General features: G+C 46.1%; 1 protein-coding gene across 2 annotated transcripts; it reads right to left on the bottom strand.

Moving 5' to 3' along the window:
- Positions 1 to 706: 706 nt before the first annotated feature.
- TTC38 (tetratricopeptide repeat domain 38) lies at positions 707 to 21032 on the bottom strand. Of its 2 annotated transcripts, none has more exons than XM_064142309.1 (14): positions 20971 to 21032; positions 19738 to 19815; positions 19190 to 19271; positions 18070 to 18241; positions 16605 to 16778; positions 13846 to 13921; positions 12578 to 12697; positions 9996 to 10055; positions 9061 to 9099; positions 8109 to 8190; positions 6683 to 6848; positions 4959 to 5118; positions 4602 to 4675; positions 707 to 3428 (listed from the first exon to the last, which is right to left on the bottom strand). In XM_064142309.1, the coding sequence occupies exons 1-14, from the start codon at positions 20992 to 20994 to the stop codon at positions 3335 to 3337; spliced, it is 1401 nt and encodes a 466-aa protein (XP_063998379.1). In that variant the 5' UTR covers positions 20995 to 21032; the 3' UTR covers positions 707 to 3334. The 2 variants fall into 2 exon arrangements, with proteins under 2 accessions (XP_063998379.1, XP_063998380.1); XM_064142310.1 differs by lacking the exon at positions 20971 to 21032 and adding an exon at positions 20022 to 20081.
- Between the last annotated feature and the right edge of the window lie 57 nt (positions 21033 to 21089).

Consider the following 21089-nt stretch of genomic DNA (forward strand, 5'->3'; position numbering starts at 1 on the left):
TTTTCCATTATGCTAACTGAAAACAATTCAGCATAGCATTGGGAAGCAGGACAGGAGGTTCACAGAATTCTAGAATGGCTTAGGTTGTAAGGGACCTCAGAGATATCTCCTCCAACCTCCCCACTACAAGCAGAGATGCCTCTCCACTAGATTCAGCTGCTCAAGGCCTCATCCAATGGGGCCTTCAACACTCCTAGGCAGGAGGCAGCCACAGCCTCCCTTGGCAGCCTATTCCAGCATCTCACCACTCTCCCAATGATGAACTTGTTCCCAAGATGCAATCTAACCCTGCTCTCCCTCAGCTTCAAACCATTCCCCCTTGTCCTATCTCTAGACTCCCTCAGCAAAAGCCTCTCTGCAGCCTTACTGTAAGATCCCTGCAGGGACTGGAAGGCAGCATTAAGGTCCCACTGGAGTCTTCTCCAGGCTGAACAACCCCAGCTCCCTCAGCCTATCCTGATAGCAGATGTGCTGCAGCCCTTGGATCACCTTTGTGGCCCTCTTCTGGACTTGCTCCAATAGTTTGATAATTTCAGGTAAAACTAAGAGGGAGATAAGGGAGGAAAGCTGAAGTTCTCATTTCTGGGCAAAATGTGTAGTGTTAGCTGAATGAAAAGAACCTTCCAGTCACATTCAGGGAAGCCAAGTGATCACACACTCTCAGAGGTTTAGGAAATTAAGTTGAATAACTCATCTGAAAGCTTCATCCATATATGCAAAGCAGTCATACACTTGCTGCTCAGCTGAGCACAGTGCTGAGTTTATTGGTGTAAAGCAAAGTTCTCACGGACTATGAGAAGCATCATAAATGTCATTCCTCATTTTATGTAGCTGTGAATCACCCCAGCTCCACACTTCATAAACAGCCAGTCAACTTCTCAGGCTTTTGCTCCCATAAAAGATTTGTTCTGCTCCTTGAATAAAAAGGATTCTGACTAAAGGCATTGTTTGAAATTCACTGATTAAAAAAATAATATTAGAAATCTAGTAGGAGTTTAGCACAGGGTGAGCTGACCCCAGCCATGGCTAGACAGATAAAGCAGTGCTTAGGAACAGGGAACCACAACTGCAGGATTCCAGAGGCTGCACTCGAGGATGCAATAAAGCAGTAATGAAGAACAGGGAACCACGACTGCAGGATTCCAAAGGCTGCACTCGAGGATGCAATAAAGCAGTGATGAAGAACAGAGAACCACGACTGCAGGATTCCAGAGGCTGCACTCGAGGATGCAATAAAGCAGTGATGAAGAACAGAGAACCACGACTGCAGGATTCCAGAGGCTGCACTCGAGGATGCAATCAAGCAGTAATGAAGAACAGAGAACCATGACTGCAGGATTCCAGAGGCTGCACTCGAGGATGCAATCAAGCAGTAATGAAGAACAGAGAACCACGACTGCAGGATTCCAGAGGCTGCACTCGAGGATGCAATCAAGCAGTAATGAAGAACAGAGAACCACGACTGCAGGATTCCAGAGGCTGCACTCGAGGATGCAATAAAGCAATGATGAAGAACAGAGAACCACGACTGCAAGATTCCAAAGGCTGCACTCGAGGATGCAATAAAGCAGTGATGAAGAACAGGGAACTGTGACTGCAGGATTCCAGAGGCTGCACTCGATGCAATAAAGCAGTGATGAAGAACAGGGAACTGTGACTGCAGGATTCCAGGGGCTGCACTCGAGGATGCAATAAAGCAGTGATGAAGAACAGAGAACCACGACTGCAGGATTCCAGAGGCTGCACTCGAGGATGCAATAAAGCAGTGATGAAGAACAGAGAACCACGACTGCAGGATTCCAGAGGCTGCACTTGAGGATGCAATAAAGCAATGATGAAGAACAGAGAACCACGACTGCAGGATTCCAGAGGCTGCACTCGAGGATGCAATCAAGCAGTAATGAAGAACAGAGAACCACGACTGCAGGATTCCAGAGGCTGCACTCGAGGATGCAATAAAGCAGTGATGAAGAACAGAGAACCACGACTGCAGGATTCCAGAGGCTGCACTCGAGGATGCAATAAAGCAGTGATGAAGAACAGAGAACCACGACTGCAAGATTCCAAAGGCTGCACTCGAGGATGCAATAAAGCAGTGATGAAGAACAGGGAACTGTGACTGCAGGATTCCAGAGGCTGCACTCGATGCAATAAAGCAGTGATGAAGAACAGGGAACTGTGACTGCAGGATTCCAGAGGCTGCACTCAAGGATGCAATACTCTTCTGTGGTTCCCCAAATTATCACTGATTCAAAAATAAGCTCTTTTTAGCTCAAGTGAGGGCTGAGGCGAGAAGGATAGCAGCAAGGCACTTCCAAGTCTTATTCCTCTACGCAGGAACACCAGGGGCAGTGCAGGGCCAGGTATGAAAGTCCAGAGGCAGCAGAACTTCATAGAGGTGACATGGTGCATGCGATACCAGATTTGAAGCACCAAAGCTTTTTACATCACTTGTGCAGGGACAAACCTTTGTGCCAAATGCTCTTAGCTCTCTTCCAATGGGAGATGCTCCCTTCCAGCTTTTGTCTGCTCCATTATGAAGTGTTTAACATTGGCTTTAAACTCTACTCTGCTAACATGTAGGGACACTGAGATGGCAGCAAAGCCTGACTTTCCCCAAGCTCAGGTAAGCAATCATCCAAAGTATCAGAGATGTTACTTCTGGAGCTGAAATGCAGGCTTTTCCTTGTTTTCTGGAAGACTTCAAAGTGCCAAGGGAGTACCCATGTTAGAATAACCAGTCAGCTATTATCCCTCTTGCCTAGTTTCACTCACATAGCAATTTCAAAAAGCTCCGAGGTGCTATATTGAGAGGGAAAAGTTTAACCTTTTATGAGGGGCAGTTAAAAATATGCACCTGAAAAGAGATCTTGAATGCAGACAATCTGCACCTGCAAAGTCTGTGACACGTTCTGGAGAAGGAATTGAGTTTATGGCTGTATTGGCTTTTACCCCTTATGTGCCTGTTAGCTGTGTTTCAAAGGTCCACCTGAATTACCAAAGCATGATTTAACATATCAACAAAGTAACTGATTAGGCCAATGAGAAATTCTAACCCTCTAAGAGGGTCAGAAGGAACTTCCAGGAAAATATAGCAGAACAGCAATGTCCCAGAATGCTTCAGAAAAGTGTCCATTATCAGCAGATTATCTTCTTCTTTGCTTGTGCAATCCTCTAAAACAGAACCTCCCGAAACTCACCAGCTGTATGTTTTTTTAAAGGCAAATGTCAGATCACTGTCTCCCAGGGTATTCTTACCTTACCCCTTCACTCCATGCACCCAGACTTTGATTGGTAACTTATTGCTATTTCAGCTGAAGCAGAGAGAAAAGCCTTATGCCACAGAATGAACAGATGTTGCCCTCCTAATAAGTCGCTCTGTCATGGGTGAATTTGGTCTCACCACATCACGCTCTCTCAGGAGGCACCTAAGAAAGGAGAAGAGACAGAAGAGAAATGGGGAGTAGATCATGTTTTCTGTAAGATCATCAGCAGTTTCCTTGTAAGAGGAGGGAAAGATTATATAAAAAATGGCTCTTGAGGGGCAAATTTCCCATACTGGAAATATTTGTCCTTGGCAGTAATTTTAGGCAGAGCTGTGCTCTTTTCAGCCCTGAAAGAGACTGAAAACTAGCACCCAGAGATCAAACTGCACAGAGGAATAACTTTGATATTGTGTCTAATGATTATATTTCAAAGATATCTCAGGAGGGAAATGGGCAAGGCTTCATTTTGTCCTGAGGATCCATTGTTTCAAGTGCACAGGCAGACCCAGTCAACACATTTCAACAGAACATCTTTGGTTTCTCAGGTCACAGAATCACAGATTTCTACCAAATAAGGCCCTTGGTTTGTACTAAGACAACCTGACAGATCAGGCTCTGCAAACCTCCTCTGCCAATAAAGCAGATGTCATAATGAGGACAGATTTTCTTTTCAGCAACTCACGTAAGTTTAGCAGTCCATTAAGTACCCTGATCAACAGGCAGGAGGCCACATTTTAAGACAGAACCATTTCAAAATCAACTGCCCTTGAACAGATGATGATCAATTATAATTAGAATCATTATAATGAATTATCATTCATGTTTGTAAAGCTGTGGAGGGCAGTGTCAGTCAGGAGGACAAAGCCAGGTTCTGCTCAGGGATGTCCAATAGGACAAGGGGCAATGAGTGCAAGGTAGAGCAGAGGAGGTTCCATGGGAACACAAGGAGAAACTTTTTCCCTCTGATGGTGGCAGAACCCTGGAGCAGGCTGCCCAGAGAGGTTGTGCAGTCTCCTTCTCTGGAGACATTCCAAACCTGCCTGGACATGTTCCTGTGTGACCTTCTCATGGTGATCCTGCACTGGCAGGAGGCTTGGACTGGGTGATCTTTCAAAGTCCTTTCCATCCCCTAACATTCTATGATTGTGTGATTCAACCAGCTCACAAGAGTTCAAAGACCTACTTTACTTTTCATCTCAGTTAAAGGTTGCTACATTTAACACAAATGATTACCTACCATTTTAGCCTTAATTTATTGGTTAGCATACACTCACTACTTCTTGCTTTTGGTAACAGTACTACTTCCATAAATATTTATCAGGAAAAAATACTCACATTGCAAGGTTTTGTTTAGCTGGAGACTTAGAATTTAAAGCAGCATGAATCAGTAACAGGCTGAACACATCTCTCTGAAAAACATGAGGAAAAATAGAGAGAAATGAGTAACTTACAAAGTATTGCTGGCTCCAAGGTTGCCTTTACCACATCAGTAAAACCAATGAGGAGGGAAACAACAACAAAAATTAAATAGCTAACACTGCTATCAAGTGTTTGCAAACAGGATTCCACAAGCCAAGTTTAGCTTCTCTTTACTTAAAACACTTCATTTGTAGAAAATCTAAGTGTCTAATTTCAGAGGCTACTGAAAGATGATTAAGTTGCAGTAAAACATCTTTTCCTGATCTCCTTTACCTGAGCATTGCTGCCTCCTAGTTGGATTAGTTGGTAACGGATTGGGTACAGCAGATCTACAGCCTTGTCACAATTCCCATTGTCAAACTCCACAAGAGCCTGGCAGAGAGGCAACCCCAGACTAGGAGCCAAGGAGAGCTCATGGTCTTCACAAGGTGCTCTGTACAACAAGAAAGTGGTTAACTCAAGAACATATGCACATTTCAGTGCCAGTCAGTCTCTGCCTACAGACAGAAATTCTTTGTACTGTACAAAGTCTGAAGTTTCATGGACTTTATGTAGATATTTTTGAGGTGCTGTGTTACTTTCACCTTTTTGTTCCTCATCAGTCAGATTTCATTCTTCTGAATGTATCTGCAAAGGCACAAGCCAAATCCCTCCTGAATCACAGAATGTTAGGGATTGGAAGTAACCTCAAAAATTCATCCAGCCCAACCCTCCTGCCAGAGCAGAATCACCTAGGGCAGGTCATACAGGAACACATCCAGGCAGGTTTTGAATATCTCCAGGGAAGGAGACTCCACAACCTGCCTGGGCAGCCTGTTGCAGCAATAAACAGTTTTGGCTAGAAAAGTGAGGAAACTGCAGTTCCAATTCGACAGAACATCATACTGCTAGTACTGACTGTCCTCACCTCTGCCAGAAGTGACAATCAGTCCCTTGCAAACAGCTCCAAGCTGCAATCTTGCAAACCAGCTTACCACACAGCACAGCACCTCACCCTCTCTGTAACAAACTGAATGCCCAACAACAGCTCTCCAGGTCTGCTCTCTAACTCTAATCATGGCAGTTGTGCTTTTAGGCCCACTCCAGGATTCACACTCACAGACTTCACCCACCCTGACACCTGCTGGAAAAGTACCAGAGCAAGATTTGAACAATCGAGGAAGCTCTTGGAGTGCATCAACAGTAACTTCTTAGGCCAGAGAGATGCAACACTGGACCTGATGGTCACAAATGCAGAAAAGGACGTCAGGGTGCTGGTGGACGAGAAGCTCAATATGAGCCAGCAACATGCACTTGTGGCCCAAAAGGCCAATGACAGCCTGGATTGAATCAAAAGAAGTGTGGCCAGCAGATGGAGAGAGGGGATTCTGCCCCTCTGCTCTGCTCTGGTGAGACCTCACCTGGAGTACTGTTTTGTATTATTTTTGACTAATGAGTATTACAGTCAGAAACAAATAGTGACAATTTCAGGTTATCTTTCTTAGCAGTACCTGAAATTCAATTTTCTATACAGGTACTTCACAACACATCAAACAGTAGCTATTAGAATATCAACACCAACTAATTCTCTGTGATTAATGAACCTTTTAAACCAGAGAAAAAAAAACCAAACAACTCCTCACAGGTAGCTGACACAAAAACCTCCCTACAGACAGCTGATATATCCTGTAGAAATGAGAAGGAATTTCTTCATTGTAGGGAACACAGCTTAGTGAATCCATTGAAAGGAAATACACAGCAGTTACTCTGCCAGTGGCCATGACCTCAAACACAAGAGATTGCTGCTTAACAAGATTAGAAAGCTCTCTAGACATTAACTCAAAGGAGACCTTTGTATTTATTTATCTTAACTGGACATTGGTCTACTTAAACCAGACATGTCTCAGTGACGTGCTAAAGTGGAGAAAAGCCTGTTGTGGTCTTTGGTGAGACAGACATTAGGACCCTGAAGTTCAGAGAACAAAATATTTACTGAATATAACACTTCACTTGCTTACTTGGCAAGTTCCTGAAGAGTGGTTAAAAGGTCATTGGTTGTTCTGTGGTCTTTGGCTCCAAGTGAGGACATCAGGAAGTGTACATCATTGAACAGGAGAATGTGATCTTTGGTATGCTTCTTTGTAAGCTTGAAAACATTGTTCCACCTTTCTCCAAGCTTCACACCTAAGAGTAAAAAAATGTTCTCCTCAATAAAAATACCACAAGCAAAAGTGTGACTTTGCAATATAACTTCTGTCACTTAGCTTGAACAGCATTCCTGATGAACTCAAGAGAACATTCCCTGACATGGAACAATTGATACACTTGTCTCATCTGCAGCCTGCCAGATTTGAGCAAAGAGATTTCTGACTGTTAGTAACCAATCACCAATATTCCAGATTGCATCATGTGAGGTTCTGGCTTTACTGAGAGGGTGGTGACACTCTGGAATAGGCTGCCCCAGAAAGGTTGTGGACATCTCCTCCCTAGCGGTGTTCAAGGCCTCGAGCAGCAGAGTCTAGTTCAGCAGTGTCCCCGCCCATGGTGGGGAGGTTGAAGTAGATGAGCTCTGAGTCTCTTCCAACCTGAGCCATTCTACAATTCTTAGGAAGTGATGCCCACAATGACCTGTCTGTATCAATCAAAGATGGATTTCATAAACAAACTCAATGTACCATTAGTGTTTTAGCAGAATATGGTGAAAATAAGGTCTGACCACCATTCCCTCACCTTCATGAGCTCCTGTGTTTAAACACTATCTTAAAGTTAAGAAGAAATGTCACTAAGTTAGGAGAATGCAAAAAAGCCAGAGACTAATACACATGCAGGAGTTCACAGAATCATAGAATCAACCAGGTTGGAAGAGACCTCCAAGATCATCCAGTCCAACCTAACACCCAGCTCTAGCCAGTCAACTAGACCATGGCACTAAGTGCCTCATCCAGGCTTTTCTTGAACACCTCCAGGGACAGTGCCTCCACCACCTCCCCGGGCAGCCCATTCCAATGGCAAATCACTCTCTCTGTGAAGAACTTCCTCCTAACATCCAGCCTATAGTTGTTTCAGTCAGTATCAAAACAGAAGGTATCTAACTTGAAATTAACTTCAAGAAAGCTCTACACTTTTTAGATGCTTATGTATTGTTCAGCCTTACACCTCCAGGGAAAAGAGAAGTGAATATGTCAAGAAAGAAATATGTAACCTGTGTCAGCCTGAGCTGAATGAAATACCATACTGGCCTGAAAAAAAAAAACAACAAAGCTCTTGGGAAGAATAAAGGTTTTAGACACTATTAGGAATTTCACATTGAGCCTTTTCTCAAGAGCAGATTTTTCTTTGGTGACAGAAGATTTCTACTCTGATGTTGACCAAGCTTGCATTGCAAGGATATTTAAAGGGCAGGGGAAGGGGGTAAGCAAAAAGAATGACAGGTGCATATCCTACCTTCCAGATGAAGCCTGTACAGCATAGAACAATTATCTACTACATCCAGCATGCTTCCACTTGACAGACAACGGGGAGCAATCTGTAATCACAAGGATTCATCAGCTGCCAACTGATGCAGTGGGAACAAAACATATTCTCACAGTACCGTTTTTCTTATTAAAAAACACCTGGTTTGCAATAGACCTCATTGCATCTTTCCTGAATGCAGTAATTTGCAATGATAAACAGGTACACTGCATCATTTGTGGTGTTTTTTTCCTGTTAGGTGGTTAAACTCAGTAAGAATGGAGAGTCAGCAACGAACTTTATTTTCACCAAAACTGTGCCACAAATATAACTTCACCTTGCCAAGGGAGACAGGAATTTTCCCTGCAGCTTTCTTAAAGCTTGCATTCTATTTATAATGCTTACAAAAATATCTCATCCTAATTTGATAGTGCTTATTTACAAAGACTGTTTTGAAATCCAGAGAGCAGTGAACTACAATAAATCAACTAGGAATGAAAAGTCTTGCTTCTGTATGCAAAATCAGTTCTTTATAAAGGTAACATGGGGGTGTTCCAGGCCAGGCTGGACTCTAGTTGAGAGGTGTCCCAACCCATGGTGGGGAGGTTGAAGTAAATGATCTCTGAAGTCCCATCCAACCTGAGTCATTCTAGGATTCCACGACTTCATAGGAAAATTATTTTACATCCTTTTAAAAAGCACAAATAAGAAACATGGAAAACAGCAGTATGCCATCGTAGCTCTCTCAAGCACAAGTGTAGGAAACATTTGAACTATGTATTTTACCCTAAAATGCTGTGAAGAAACTCTAAGAACAGATGTAAATTATAGCTACATGGCACACTGTGAAAGCTTTCAATTTCATATAAGAGGAAGAAAGCACTTTGCATAGAGTTAATCATGCTCCCAGTACCGGGGTTGGGGGGGGAAGATCTCTACTCACATGATTGTCATAAATTGTCAAAGCAGCCTCATAATCACCCTGCAAAAGCAAAGGAAGTCTGCATGATTAACATTATTATAGCAATCAAAAACAACTGGGAGTAGCCTACGACACTGGAGAGGGACTGTTTACAAAGGCCTGCAGTGACAGGACAAGGGCAGTGGTTTGAAATGAGGGAAGAGTAGATTTAGATTGGATGTGAGGAACAAGATCTGCACCATGAGGGTGCTGGAACACTGCAACAGGTTGTCCGTACAGGTAGTTCAGGCCCCATCCCTGGAGATATTCAAAGTCAGACTGGACAAGGCTCTGAGCAACCTGATCTAGTGGAGCATGTCCCTGCTGACTGCCGGAAGGTTGAACTAGATGATCTTTGGAGGTCCCTTCCAATCCAAAGCATTCTGTTGAGTCTAATTAATAGACATCATATTACTTCACAACTGCATCAGGACTTGATCCAAACAAACCAAGTCAAACAAATCTTCATTTATTAAAATAAACATAAAGAAGGATATTGAAGTGCTGGAACGTGTCCATAGAAGGGCAACGAAACTGGTGAAGAGTCTGGAGAGCAGGTCTGGTGAGGAGCAACTGAGGGAAATGGGATTGTTTAGCCTAGAGAAGACTGCAGCTCCTTCTAATACCTGAAGGGATCTTACAGGAAGGCTGCAGAGGGATTCTTCATAAGGGTGGCAAGCAATAGGACAAGGGGGAATGGTTTGAAGCTGAGGGAGAGCAGGGTTAGACTGGATCTTAGGAACAAGTTCTGCAGTGAGGGAGCTTAGACTCTGGAATAGGCTGCCCAGGTTGGTTTTGGATGCCAGGTTGGATGAGGCCTTGAGCAGCCAAGTCTAGCGGGAAGGTTGGAGTAGATGAGCCCTGAGGTCCCTTCCAGTCTGAGCCAGTATAAGATTGTATATGAATATATCTCATACCTTTTCAATAAAGTATAAAGCCCAGTGCCAGTAATTATGGCAAGCAAGCATATCACTGCTCTGGAAAGAAAAAAAAAGCAAACAAACAAAGAAAATATTACTTACAAAGATATTTCCCATTTAAACTTATCTAGTCAGACTTGTTTCCTTCTTCAGCAAAACTGAGTATTTCATGAGACAGAAAAGAACTTTAAACTCTAATTTTAAGCTGGACACAGCACCTTCCCATTCGATATATATATATTTGAAGCTATTCAGGAAGGCCTTTCAACAACAAGGTTTCCTCCATGCCATTTTGCAGGGCAGAATTTCACTGGGATGCTTCAGAATTCATCCTTCTGCAGCGAATTTACATTTTTTCTTAGGAGAAAAAACCCTCACATCTATAGCAAGAGTAAGATTTGACTCATTGCTGTCTACAACTACCTGAAGGGAGGTTGTAGCCAGGTGGGAGTTGGTCTCTTCTCCCAGGCAACCAGCAACAGAACAAGGGGACACAGTCTCAAGTTGTGCTGGGGGAAGTGTAGGCTGGGTTTTAGGAGGAAGTTCTTCCCAGAGAGAGTGATTGGCATTGGAATGGGCTGCCCAGGGAGGTGGTGGAGGCACCATCCCTGGAGGTATCACAGTATCACAGTATCACCAAGGTTGGAAGAGATCTCACAGATCATCAAGTCCAACCCCCCACCACAGTGCCCAAGGCTAGACCATGGCACCAAGTGCCACATCCAACCTTGCCTTGAACTGCCCCAGGGACGACGACTCCACCACCTCCCCGGGCAGCCCATTCCAGTGTCCAATGACTCTCTCAGTGAAGAACTTTCTCCTCACCTCAAGCCTAAATCTCCCCTGGCGCAGCCTGAGGCTGTGTCCTCTTGTTCTGGTGCTGGCCACCTGAGAGAAGAGAGCAACCTCCCCCTGGCCACAACCACCCTTCAGGTAGTTGTAGACAGCAATAAGGTCACCCCTGAGCCTCCTCTTCTCCAGGCTAAACAACCCCAGCTCCCTCAGCCTCTCCTCATAGGGCTGTGCTCAAGGCCTCTCACCAGCCTCGTCGCCCTTCTCTGGACACGCTCAAGCATCTCAGTGTCCTTCCTAAACTGGGGGGCCCAGAACTGAACACAGTACTCAAGGTGTGGTCTGACCAGTGCAGAGTACAGGGGCAGAATGACCTCCCTGCTCCTGCTGACCACACCACTCCTGATGCAGGCCAGGATGCCACTGGCTCTCTTGGCTACCTGGGCACACTGCTGGCTCATCTTCAGGCGGGTATCAATCAGTACCCCCAGGTCCCTCTCTGTCTGGCTGCTCTCCAGCCACTCCGACCCCAGCCTGTATCTCTGCGTGGGGTTGTTGTGGCCAAAGTGCAGCACCCTGCACTTGGAGCTATTGAACCCCATCCCATTGGACTCTGCCCATCTGTCCAGGCGGTCAAGGTCCCGCTGCAGAGCCCTTCTGCCCTCCAGCTCAGTCACATCTGCCCCCAGCTTAGTGTCATCTGCAAACTTGCTGATGACTGACTCGATGCCCTCATCCAGATCATCTATGAAGATGTTAAAGAGGATGGGGCCCAGCACAGATCCCTGAGGGACACCACTAGTGACAGCTGCCAGCTGGATGTGGCACCATTCACCACCACTCTCTGGGTCCGGCCCTCCAGCCAGTTCCTAACCCAGCACAGAGTGTTACCATCCAAGCCATGGGCTGACAGCTTAGCCAGCAGTTTGCTGTGGGGGACAGTGTCAAAGGCCTTGCTGAAGTCCAGATAGACCACATCCACAGGCCTCCCCACATCCACCAAGCGGGTCACCTGATCATAGAAGGAGATCAGGTTAGAAAGGCAGGATCTGCCCCTCCTAAACCCATGCTGGCTGGACCTGAGCTCTTTGCCATCCCTCAGGTGCGCAGTTATTGGCCCCAAGAGAACCTGCTCCATCAGTATCCCTGGCACTGAGGTCAGGCTGACGGGTCTGTAGTTCCCAGGTTCCTCCATCCGACCCTTCTTGTGGATGGGGACCACGTTGGCCATTTTCCAGTCTCCTGGGACCTCTCCAGTGAGCCAGGACTGCTGGAAAATGATGGAGAGTGGATGAGGCACTTAGTGCCATGGTCTAGTTGACTGGCTAGGGCTGGGGGATAGGTTGGCCTGGATGATCTTGGAGGTCTCTTCCAACCAGGTTAATTCTATGATTCATGCGAAATGTAAAAGCAACCTGGATAGACAGTGGACATACCAGCTTGTGAGGACCATTCATTCCACCTGCCTACACATGTTCCTCAGACAGTTAGACTTTGTGTGAATTCTGAACTACTGACATATTCATCATTTGTGTCATCTCAGCAGCTGAAGTAACAACAACTTAAAGCTGTCCACAGTGTATGTCTCTCACATCCTTTTTATTCTGCCTCTTCAAAAGCAGGGTGGTAACAGCACCTCAACAGTCAGACAGTCAGAGTTTCTTCTCATCTGTGAACTCTGCATTGCTTGTAACATATCTGCAGATATAAAGGGACTGTATACAGAGGAGTAGATAGAGGAGAAAGAACTAGCAGGACCTGTTCCAGAGATGCCACAAAATGTTTACCTTCCAGTTGGCCTCTGTTTCCTTCATAAAATCTATGCCTTTCTTCACTTCTGCTTTCATTTCATGTATGTGAGCTATAGTGTGAACAGACCACGCATCTTTCTGGTTTATAGCCAAAGCCTGCAAGTCAAAACAGGGAAAACACAATGAAGTTTACAGACAACGTTTATCACTGCTGGTATAGAAACAGAGACTATGTTTTACTGGCTGCACGTTAAGTACATCTCCCTGCCATTCCAACTAACCACAGCAGGGAAGTTTGATTTGGACAGAACAGGAAAGAAAAAAGATATTTATTGGCTGACTTCACTTTCAACTTCTACTGCATACAGATAAACACTTACAGAAGACTTTAAAATGCAGGCTTTGATGATCAAATGAAATTTTATTTCAGAGACATGCATCAGTATCAGCCATGAGAGAAATGCATGCATAGACCCTAAGTATTCCATGCCATAATGGCTTAAAGGTATTAAGTTCTTCAAGAATATGGCCAGCTCTGGGCATTCAGCAATTTCCTCTTTCTGGCTCCAACAACTCCCACTAGGTTTTAGGCATTTTGCAATCTTAGTCATTAACCTAGGAAATGTTAAACGCTAGTCTTTGTTGTCACAGCAATTTGATGTAACGGAAGTATGGAAAAATATCCATTAGAGATTAATTGTCTAATTGATTAACTGAGACTCCCAGAGGACAGGGAGAATCCTGAGGACTGGAGAAAGTCAAGTATAATGACTACCTTCAGAAAAAGGAAATGAGCCAGCTGATATTAAGCCCCAGGAAGATTGTACAGTTAATTGTTCAATAACCCAGGAACAAGCACCTAGTAAAAAAGGGAGGGGGGAACCCAAACAGGATGGATTGTTAAAAGCAATTACACCAAACCAATCCAACACTCTTCATGAAAGAAAACAGGCAATTATACAGGAGGGAAACAGCAGCTGGGATAATATATGGACTTTATAGATGTGTTTTGACAAGGCATGCTCACAAGCAACTGAAGGAAATACAGTCAAGATGTAACCTCCATGGCATGGCATAGGTGTAGGAAGCTTTTTAGGGAACGTTTATCTCTCACAAAACTCTGTGAATATTTCCATGTTGAGCTTTATCTGTTTGCTACTTCTGCTAACAACTGGGATAATGGGAAGAGCAAGTTCATGGCATTCACAGAAACACAGAATGTTAGTGTGCTGGAGGTCCCTTCCAACTCAACTGTCACGCAGAAGAACTCTAAAGCCTTTCGGCACCAACAAAAGGCAGTTTACCTCATGGGCAATCTCCTCAGCACGATCAAAAAGGTTTGTTTCCATGAGTCCAAAAGAGTAGTAGCCCTTCACGTAGCTAAGCAAAAGGGGAATAAACAGCACATCATTCATTTACAACTATATTTAATCTAGGACTGAAAAACACATCAGAAACAGCACTGAACTCAAAACAGTGCTTGCAATGCAAGCTACAAGAAGGGTTCAGGCTTGCAGAATACTGAACAACTTGCTAGGTCTCAGAGGAAATGAGAGACCCAGACACCAGCATGAAAATCAGTAAGGAGATGCATATCATCTGTGTTTTGAGAACTGACATTTACATATTTAGATAAAGTGGAATGAAGAGTTGCACAGAGCAGTCTGCTGATCCCCATAACAGTTTCAAGATGCAGAATTAGAAGGCTGGGAGTGATGCCACCAAAGCTACTATGAGTGTCTCAAAGGCAATGCATGTTGACTGTAGCCCTCTGCACTATCTCCAGTCCTCACAAAACTATAGAAGACTACTTTTATGTGAAGTGGACCTTGAAAATTTGTTGTAAAACATCCCCATCAAGTCAGACAGGCCCAACATAGAGGAAAATCAGGGCTATTATATGATTGCATGCACATAACCTGATGCAGCCACTTAAAGACATACTTGACTGCTTTTGTATTTGCAAAACACCACAGGACCTATTTCTGCTTCTCAAAATACTGGTTGAGGTTTTGCTTTTAAAGTCCTAAGGTAAAGGAACTACTAAAACACGTAAGATGTGTTGCCACTGTCCTCAAGTGAGGACATGATTTTATCCTGCGTGTTACATGCAATTATCTGAGGCAGGGAGGCTCTACAGAGGGACGTGGATAGATTTGATGGATGGGCCAACATTAATGGCATGAGCTTCGACAAAGCCAAATGACAGGTCCTGTACTTGGTTCACAACAATCCCAAGCAACACTACAGGTTTGGGGAAGTGTGGATGGAAAGCTGGACCTGGGGGGGGTTTAAGTGACAAGCAACTGAATATGAACAAGCATTATACCCAGATGTCCAAGAAGGCCAACAGCATTCTGGCTTGCATCAGAAATGCTGTGTCCAGCAGGAAGAGGGAGGGAGCTGGGATTGGTTAGCCTGGAGAAGAGGAGGCTCAGGGGTGACCTTATTGCTGTCTACAACTACCTGAGGGGAGGTTGTGGCCAGGGGGAGGTTGCTCTCTTCTCTCAGGTGGCCAGCACCAGAACGAGAGGACACAGCCTCAGGCTGCGCCAGGGGAAATTTAGGCTGGAGGTGAGGAGAAAGTTCTTCACTGAGAGAGTCATTGGACACTGGAATGGGCTGCCCGGGGAGGTGGTGGAGTCACCGTCCCTGGGGCTGTTCAAGGCAAGGTTGGACGTGGCACTTGGTGCCATGGTCTAGCCTTGGGCTCTGTGCTAAAGGGTTGGACTTGATGATCTGTGAGGTCTCTTCCAACCTTGGTGATACTGTGATACTGTGTGATACTGTGATTTCCCCTTGTACTCTGCTCTGGTGAGGCCATACCTTGAGTATTCTGTTCAGTTTTGGGCACTGCAATACAGGAGGGATGGAGTTAGTGCAGAGGATGGCAACAAAGCTGGGGAAGGGCCTGGAGAATTAATCTTATGAGGAGTGACTGAGAGAGCTGGGGATGGTTAGACTGAAAAAGAGGAGGCTGAGGGGAGACCTCACTGCGGACATTGTGGAGAGGCTGCTGCTGATCTCTTCTCACAGGGAATTAGTGATAGAACAAGAGGGAATGGCCTCAAGCTGCCACTGGACATTAGGGAAAAAAAATTTAGGGAAAGAGTGGTCAGGCATTGGAATGAGCTGCCCAGAAGGGTGGTTGTGTCACCAACCCTGGATGGGTTTATAGGTCGTTTCAATGTAGTGCCTGGGAATATGGTTTAGAGTGCACCTTGTTGAGTAGGGATATTGGTTGGACTTGGAAATCCTGAGGGTCTTTTCCATCCTGAATGTTTCTGTGATGCTGTAAGTCACAGCTCACAAAAACACCCCAAAAAGTGTCAGGAGGGATACAGGAGAGATGTTCCAGCTGTGGCCAGGTTTCATAGAATCACAGAATGGTCTGGGTTGGAAGGGACCTCCAAAGATCACCTAGTCCAACCCTTTCTGCAGTCAGCAGGGACAACCTCGACTAGATCAGGTTTGCCAGAACCCTGTCGAGCCCCAGCTTGCTATCTCCAGGGATGGGGCCCCAACCACCTCTCCAGGCAGCCAATGGGTTCCACTACCCTCATGGTGCAGAACTTGTTCCCAACATCCAATCTAAGACTACTCTTCTCTAGTCTGAAGCCATTGCCCCTCATCCTATCACTACAGACCTTTGCAAGCAGTCTCTCCATCCTTCCTGTAGCCCACTTCAGGTACTGGAAGGCTGCTATTAGGTCTCCCCCTAGCTTTCTCTCCTCTAGGCTGAATGATGTCAGGTCTCTCAGGCTCTCCTCATAGCACAGGTGCTCCAACCCCCTGATCATTTTCATGGCCTCTTCTGGACCTGCTCCATCAGGTCCAAGTCCTTCTGGATTGAGGGCTCCAGTCTTTGCTGCACCAGCTCTTAGGATACATCCCAAAGCTTTAATTCAGAATTAGGTTCTGGCTTACTCACTTTGAAGCTGTTGATTACTTTATCTACACATCTGCTACCATCAGATCCTGTTATTTAGATGTGCCTGAACTTAAAGTCCACCAAATACGTGCAGACAAGGTAAAGAGCAATCTTCAAAATGAAGTGACCCACCTGCTCAGTGGAATATCAGGTGTCCAGAAAGGATAAACACGGGCAACAGAATCTCGCATCTGTATCTGGTATCCCAAGTAGAAGTAAGTGTCATGGGAAAATTTGAGGGCTAGCAGGTCAGTTGGGTGGCTCTGCAGAATCTCTTCCCATAGATCACAAGCTTTTGGAAGCTGTCTAGAAACAAAGATTTTGATGGCTGAGAGAAGGCACACATACCTGCCTCTACTGTCAGTTCAACATCAAATCTCTTTTTGGAAGGAAGTTCTTAGTATTTTTAAAAGTAATAATGGCATTGTCTTCACTGAGAACCTTCTGGGAAATCGACTTGGGTTGCACTATTACCCACAAGGAAAACTGATCAAACTTAAACCATACATCTCAAGATCTTCCTGCAGGGTTGAACAGTTTCTACAGAGTCCTCCCATGCCTAATCTAACTCCAAATGCACAAAGCTACTTCCCTCTCCTCTAGTGGGAACGAAACCTGTAGTAATAGGACTTCAGTAGCTTACTCCAACTTTGCTAAGAAGTATACAAGGCAAATCCATGCCCACCTGCTTGACAAATAATGGAAACGAATCATTAGTCCATTCTTTCTGCAGTGCACATAAATTCATCATACTTAATGGAACAGGGAGGCTCTACAGCAACCTCTGACACTCCTTTTTTACAGAGGATATAATTTTTGACATAGAGACAAGTCTATAGCTTTGCTCCTGTGGATCTGAGCCTGTGTAATATTGTATCTGACTTTACTGATTAAGGGAGTGGAACATCTCTCTTCTGAGGACAGGCTGAGGGAGCTGAGGCTCTTTAGCATGGAGCAGAGGAGCCTGAGGGCTGCCCTCATTCACACTGATACAGATGTGCAAGGCAGTGTTGGGTGGACTGAGCCAAGCTCTACTCAGTATTGTCCAATGACAGGACAAGTGATAATGGGAGCAAATTGGAGCAGAGGAGGTGCCAGAGAAACAGAAGGGAAAACTTTTTGCCTGTGAGGGTGGCAGAGCCCTGGAGCAGGCTGCCCAGAGAAGTTGTGGAGTATCCTTCTCTGGAGATACTCAAAACTCACCTGTATGTGTTCCTGTGTGACTTGCTCAAGGTGATCCTGCTACATCATGAGGGTTGGACTGGATGGTCTTTTGAAGTCACTTCCAACCCCTAATATTCTGCGATTCTAGTCAAATATTTAGTTTCCCATTTCTAAACCACACATTCCACTGATACAACAATGACAGCTTTAAAACTGGTATGAAGGGTGGCAACAGAGCACTTCTCCAAGGGCACTGTTCACTAACTGGTCATGGTGCTTAGTTTGGAAAGTAATTCAAGAACCACCACTGACATTGCACCCTGCTGCTCTACCAGATGGCTGCTAATGTCAAGCAACAGTACTACCAACTACCACTTCCACCTCTGGTAGCTAAATCTTCACAGTCCTACAAATGGGATGACAACAGACTTACCCTCTGGCAAACATGTCCAACGCTGATACGTGAAGCTTCTCTCGCTCGGTCAGGGGCTGTGACTTTGACAGCATCATCATTGTTTTCATGGCACTATCCAGCTCCTTGTTGAGCCGCACTGAACTCCCAGTGCCAATCAGCTCCAAACCATTGGCAATGACATGTCCCATTGCTAAGGAAAACAGCACATTACAGGTTGAGCTGTAAGGCATCACACGCAACTCTGCATGAACATGAGGGGTACTTGTTTAAACAAGACTGACATGTAGTCACAAGGGTCCAGAAAGTCTCATAAAGTTCATAGAGGTTTCTGACAATAGTAATTAAAAATTGGGTAGAGATTAGCTCTGATGAAAGAGATGTGGGTGTATTGATTGATGAGAAGCTCACCCTGAACCAGCAGTGAGCTCATGCATCCCAAAGCAGCTGCATCAAGACAGCGTGCCCGGCAATGCAAAAGAGGGGATTCTGCCCCTTTACTCTGCTCTGCTGAGACCCCACAACCAATCTTGACTCCAGTTCTGGTGTCCCCAGCATAAGAAGGGCACAGAGCTGATGGAGAGAGTTCAGAGTAGGCCACAAAGATGCTCCAAGGGCCGGAGCACCTCTGCTATGAAGACAGGCTGAGGGATCTGGGGTTGTTCAGCCTAGAGAAGACTCCAGGGGAACCTTCGAGCTGCTTTCCAATACCTGACACAAGGCTGGAGAGAGATTTTTCTTGAGGGTGTCTAGAGACAGGACAAGGGAGAATGGTTTGAAGCTGAGGGAAAGCAGGGTTAGACTGGATCTTAGGAAGAAGTTCTTCAGTAGGATAGTGGTAAGGCTCTGGAATAGGGTTGCCCAGGGAAGTTGGATGAGGACTTGAGAAGCCAAATCTAGTTAAGAGGCATCCCTGCCTATGGTGGGGAGGTTGGAGTAGATGATCTCTGAGGTCCTTTCCAAACTAAGCCATTCTAAGATTCTGTGGAAAGAAAAAGAATATATACAAAACCATTCCAGTCTACTCTGCATTCTGAAGAGGTTTTCCAGAATTCTGTAAGCCACCACATTTTTTTTGTAACACCAAGATACCAGATACTCTCCAGTATTGTGCATGATAAGAATTAAAGGTTATACTCACTAAAGTTTGGATCTGCTGCTTTTAACTTGGAGATACATCCCTCAATACCTCCAAGGCTATCATTATTGGTCCAGGTTGCATACTGTAAGAAAGACAGTGAGAAAAGACTGAGGCATTCCCAGTGATATTTGGGTTCTTTTTGTTTTCCCAGGCATTTAAAATTCACAAGCAAGCAGGGAAAATGACTAAAAGACAAACACAGCATTCCAACAGGGTTAGCATAGTAGAATATTAAAACAGCAAAAAATGTTTTGTTTGAGACAGTTTGGTCACCAATAGAAGTTGCAACCATACATTCCTATGAGCTTTATGCCAATTGGTTGATTCTCTAGTGTTATACAAGATGAGGATAATGGTTGAGGTTTTCTTCACAGCTGCAGCATCTAGCAGAACCCTCTGCTATCAGAGTTTTATGCTGCCTGTTAATGGCTAGGCTCCTGATCATGACACTCTCTCAGCTGATAAGAAATGGAAACATTAACTAAAGCAGAGACTGGTTCATGCATGAGTCCTTTCGAATCACATTTTCTTACACTTCTCAGTCGTACCTGTGTCAGCACAGCATCAAATAGCTTACAGGCTTCATTGCTAGTCGTGGACAAGGCAAGTCCAGCATCCTGCCAGGCCTGCACAACAAACAAATGAAACCCCACTCATTTTAGACACTCATTTTCCAGACTATGCTAGCAGATTTTCAGCAGGCAAAAATCAGCCTGAAAGGTCTGTCAAGCAACTATCACCTCCCCCTCCCACATAGGCTGCCTTTGAGCTCTGCCACGCTACTTTCCCACAGGGTTCCAGAAGCTCCAGAAGAGATTCTCATCTGTGATACCTCTGGGAGTGCCATGGCCTTGGCGCTTCTCAGTGCTGCTCAGCAAGAGCAAAGCTTTGCCCTTTCTCCTGTTTTAAGATGAGAGTTTAGCCACGGGATCTGCTGACTGTCTCTGTATTTTTCCCCTGCTAGAGCCCCTGCCCTGTGAAATCTGCTGGTTGCTGTTAGCACAGCCTCTTTTTACTTGAGTGCCGGCTCCCCACAGCTCTGTCACTCATGAACGTAGTACACTCTCAGAAGACCTTCAAGACTTTTTCTAATAAGCTAAAGAAGGAGTGACAGAGAGATGAAGTTCTTTGGGAAGAAAGCAAGCAAGCGACTAGTAACTAGCTCCTGGGCACGAACTCTTGGACCTCAAGCTGGTTGAAATGAATGCCTGGCCCACTTGCAGGCGCACAGAAAGGGCAGGTGGGCGCCTGTGGCACCGCTCCGCACTACGAACGAGACACAGCGATGTTCGCAGGCGGGTTCGCAGCCCAGGGAAGCGTGCAGCGAGTCCTCTCCGCGCAGCCTCACCCCACCAGACGCTCGGCCTGAGCAAAAGGTCACCGCGGTGCCGAGAGAGATAAGCTACAACAGAGGCCTCACCACAGCGGGGCTGGCACTCCGAGCTCTCCCCTCGGCCAGCTCCGCTCCGCTCCTGACCCACGGCCAGCGCCTGCCAACAGCCTCGCTCTCCGGCGCGCCCGGGGCCCCGCGAGAACTGCCGCCGGAGGGCACCGCTCGCCCACCCGAGCTGAGGGCGCGCAGCCCCCGCCGCTGGCCGCCCGGCGGCAGCAGCGGCCGCAGGCAGAGCGGCCGCAGGCAGAGCGGCCGCAGGCAGAGCGGCCGCAGGCAGAGCGGCCGCCGGCAGAGCGGCCGCCGGCAGAGCGGCCACCGGCAGAGCGGCCACCGGCAGCGGCCACGCAGGGTGCCCAGCGTCCCGCTCCACCTCAGACCCGCTCCTCACCTTACAGTCCCGCAGCGGCGCCATAATCCCCCGCAGCGCGCTCTCCCCGCTCCGCCAGAGCCCGCACCGGCAGGGGCCAGAGGCGGGGCAGGAGCGGGGCCGTGCCAGCGGCAGGCGGA

Source organism: Pogoniulus pusillus, chromosome 4, assembly GCF_015220805.1.
Source record: "Pogoniulus pusillus isolate bPogPus1 chromosome 4, bPogPus1.pri, whole genome shotgun sequence".
In the NCBI taxonomy this organism is placed as follows: domain Eukaryota; kingdom Metazoa; phylum Chordata; class Aves; order Piciformes; family Lybiidae; genus Pogoniulus; species Pogoniulus pusillus.

Coding starts and splice junctions, on each gene's coding strand:
- TTC38 (XM_064142309.1), bottom strand. CDS start 20,994: ATGGCGCCGCTGCGGGACTGTAAG. Junction 10,056..12,577: donor AAACAGAGGCCAACTGGAAG/GTAAACATTTTG, acceptor TTTTCTTTCCAG/AGCAGTGATATGCTTGCTTG. Junction 3,429..4,601: donor GCTAAACAAAACCTTGCAAT/GTGAGTATTTTT, acceptor CTCCTTTCTTAG/GTGCCTCCTGAGAGAGCGTG.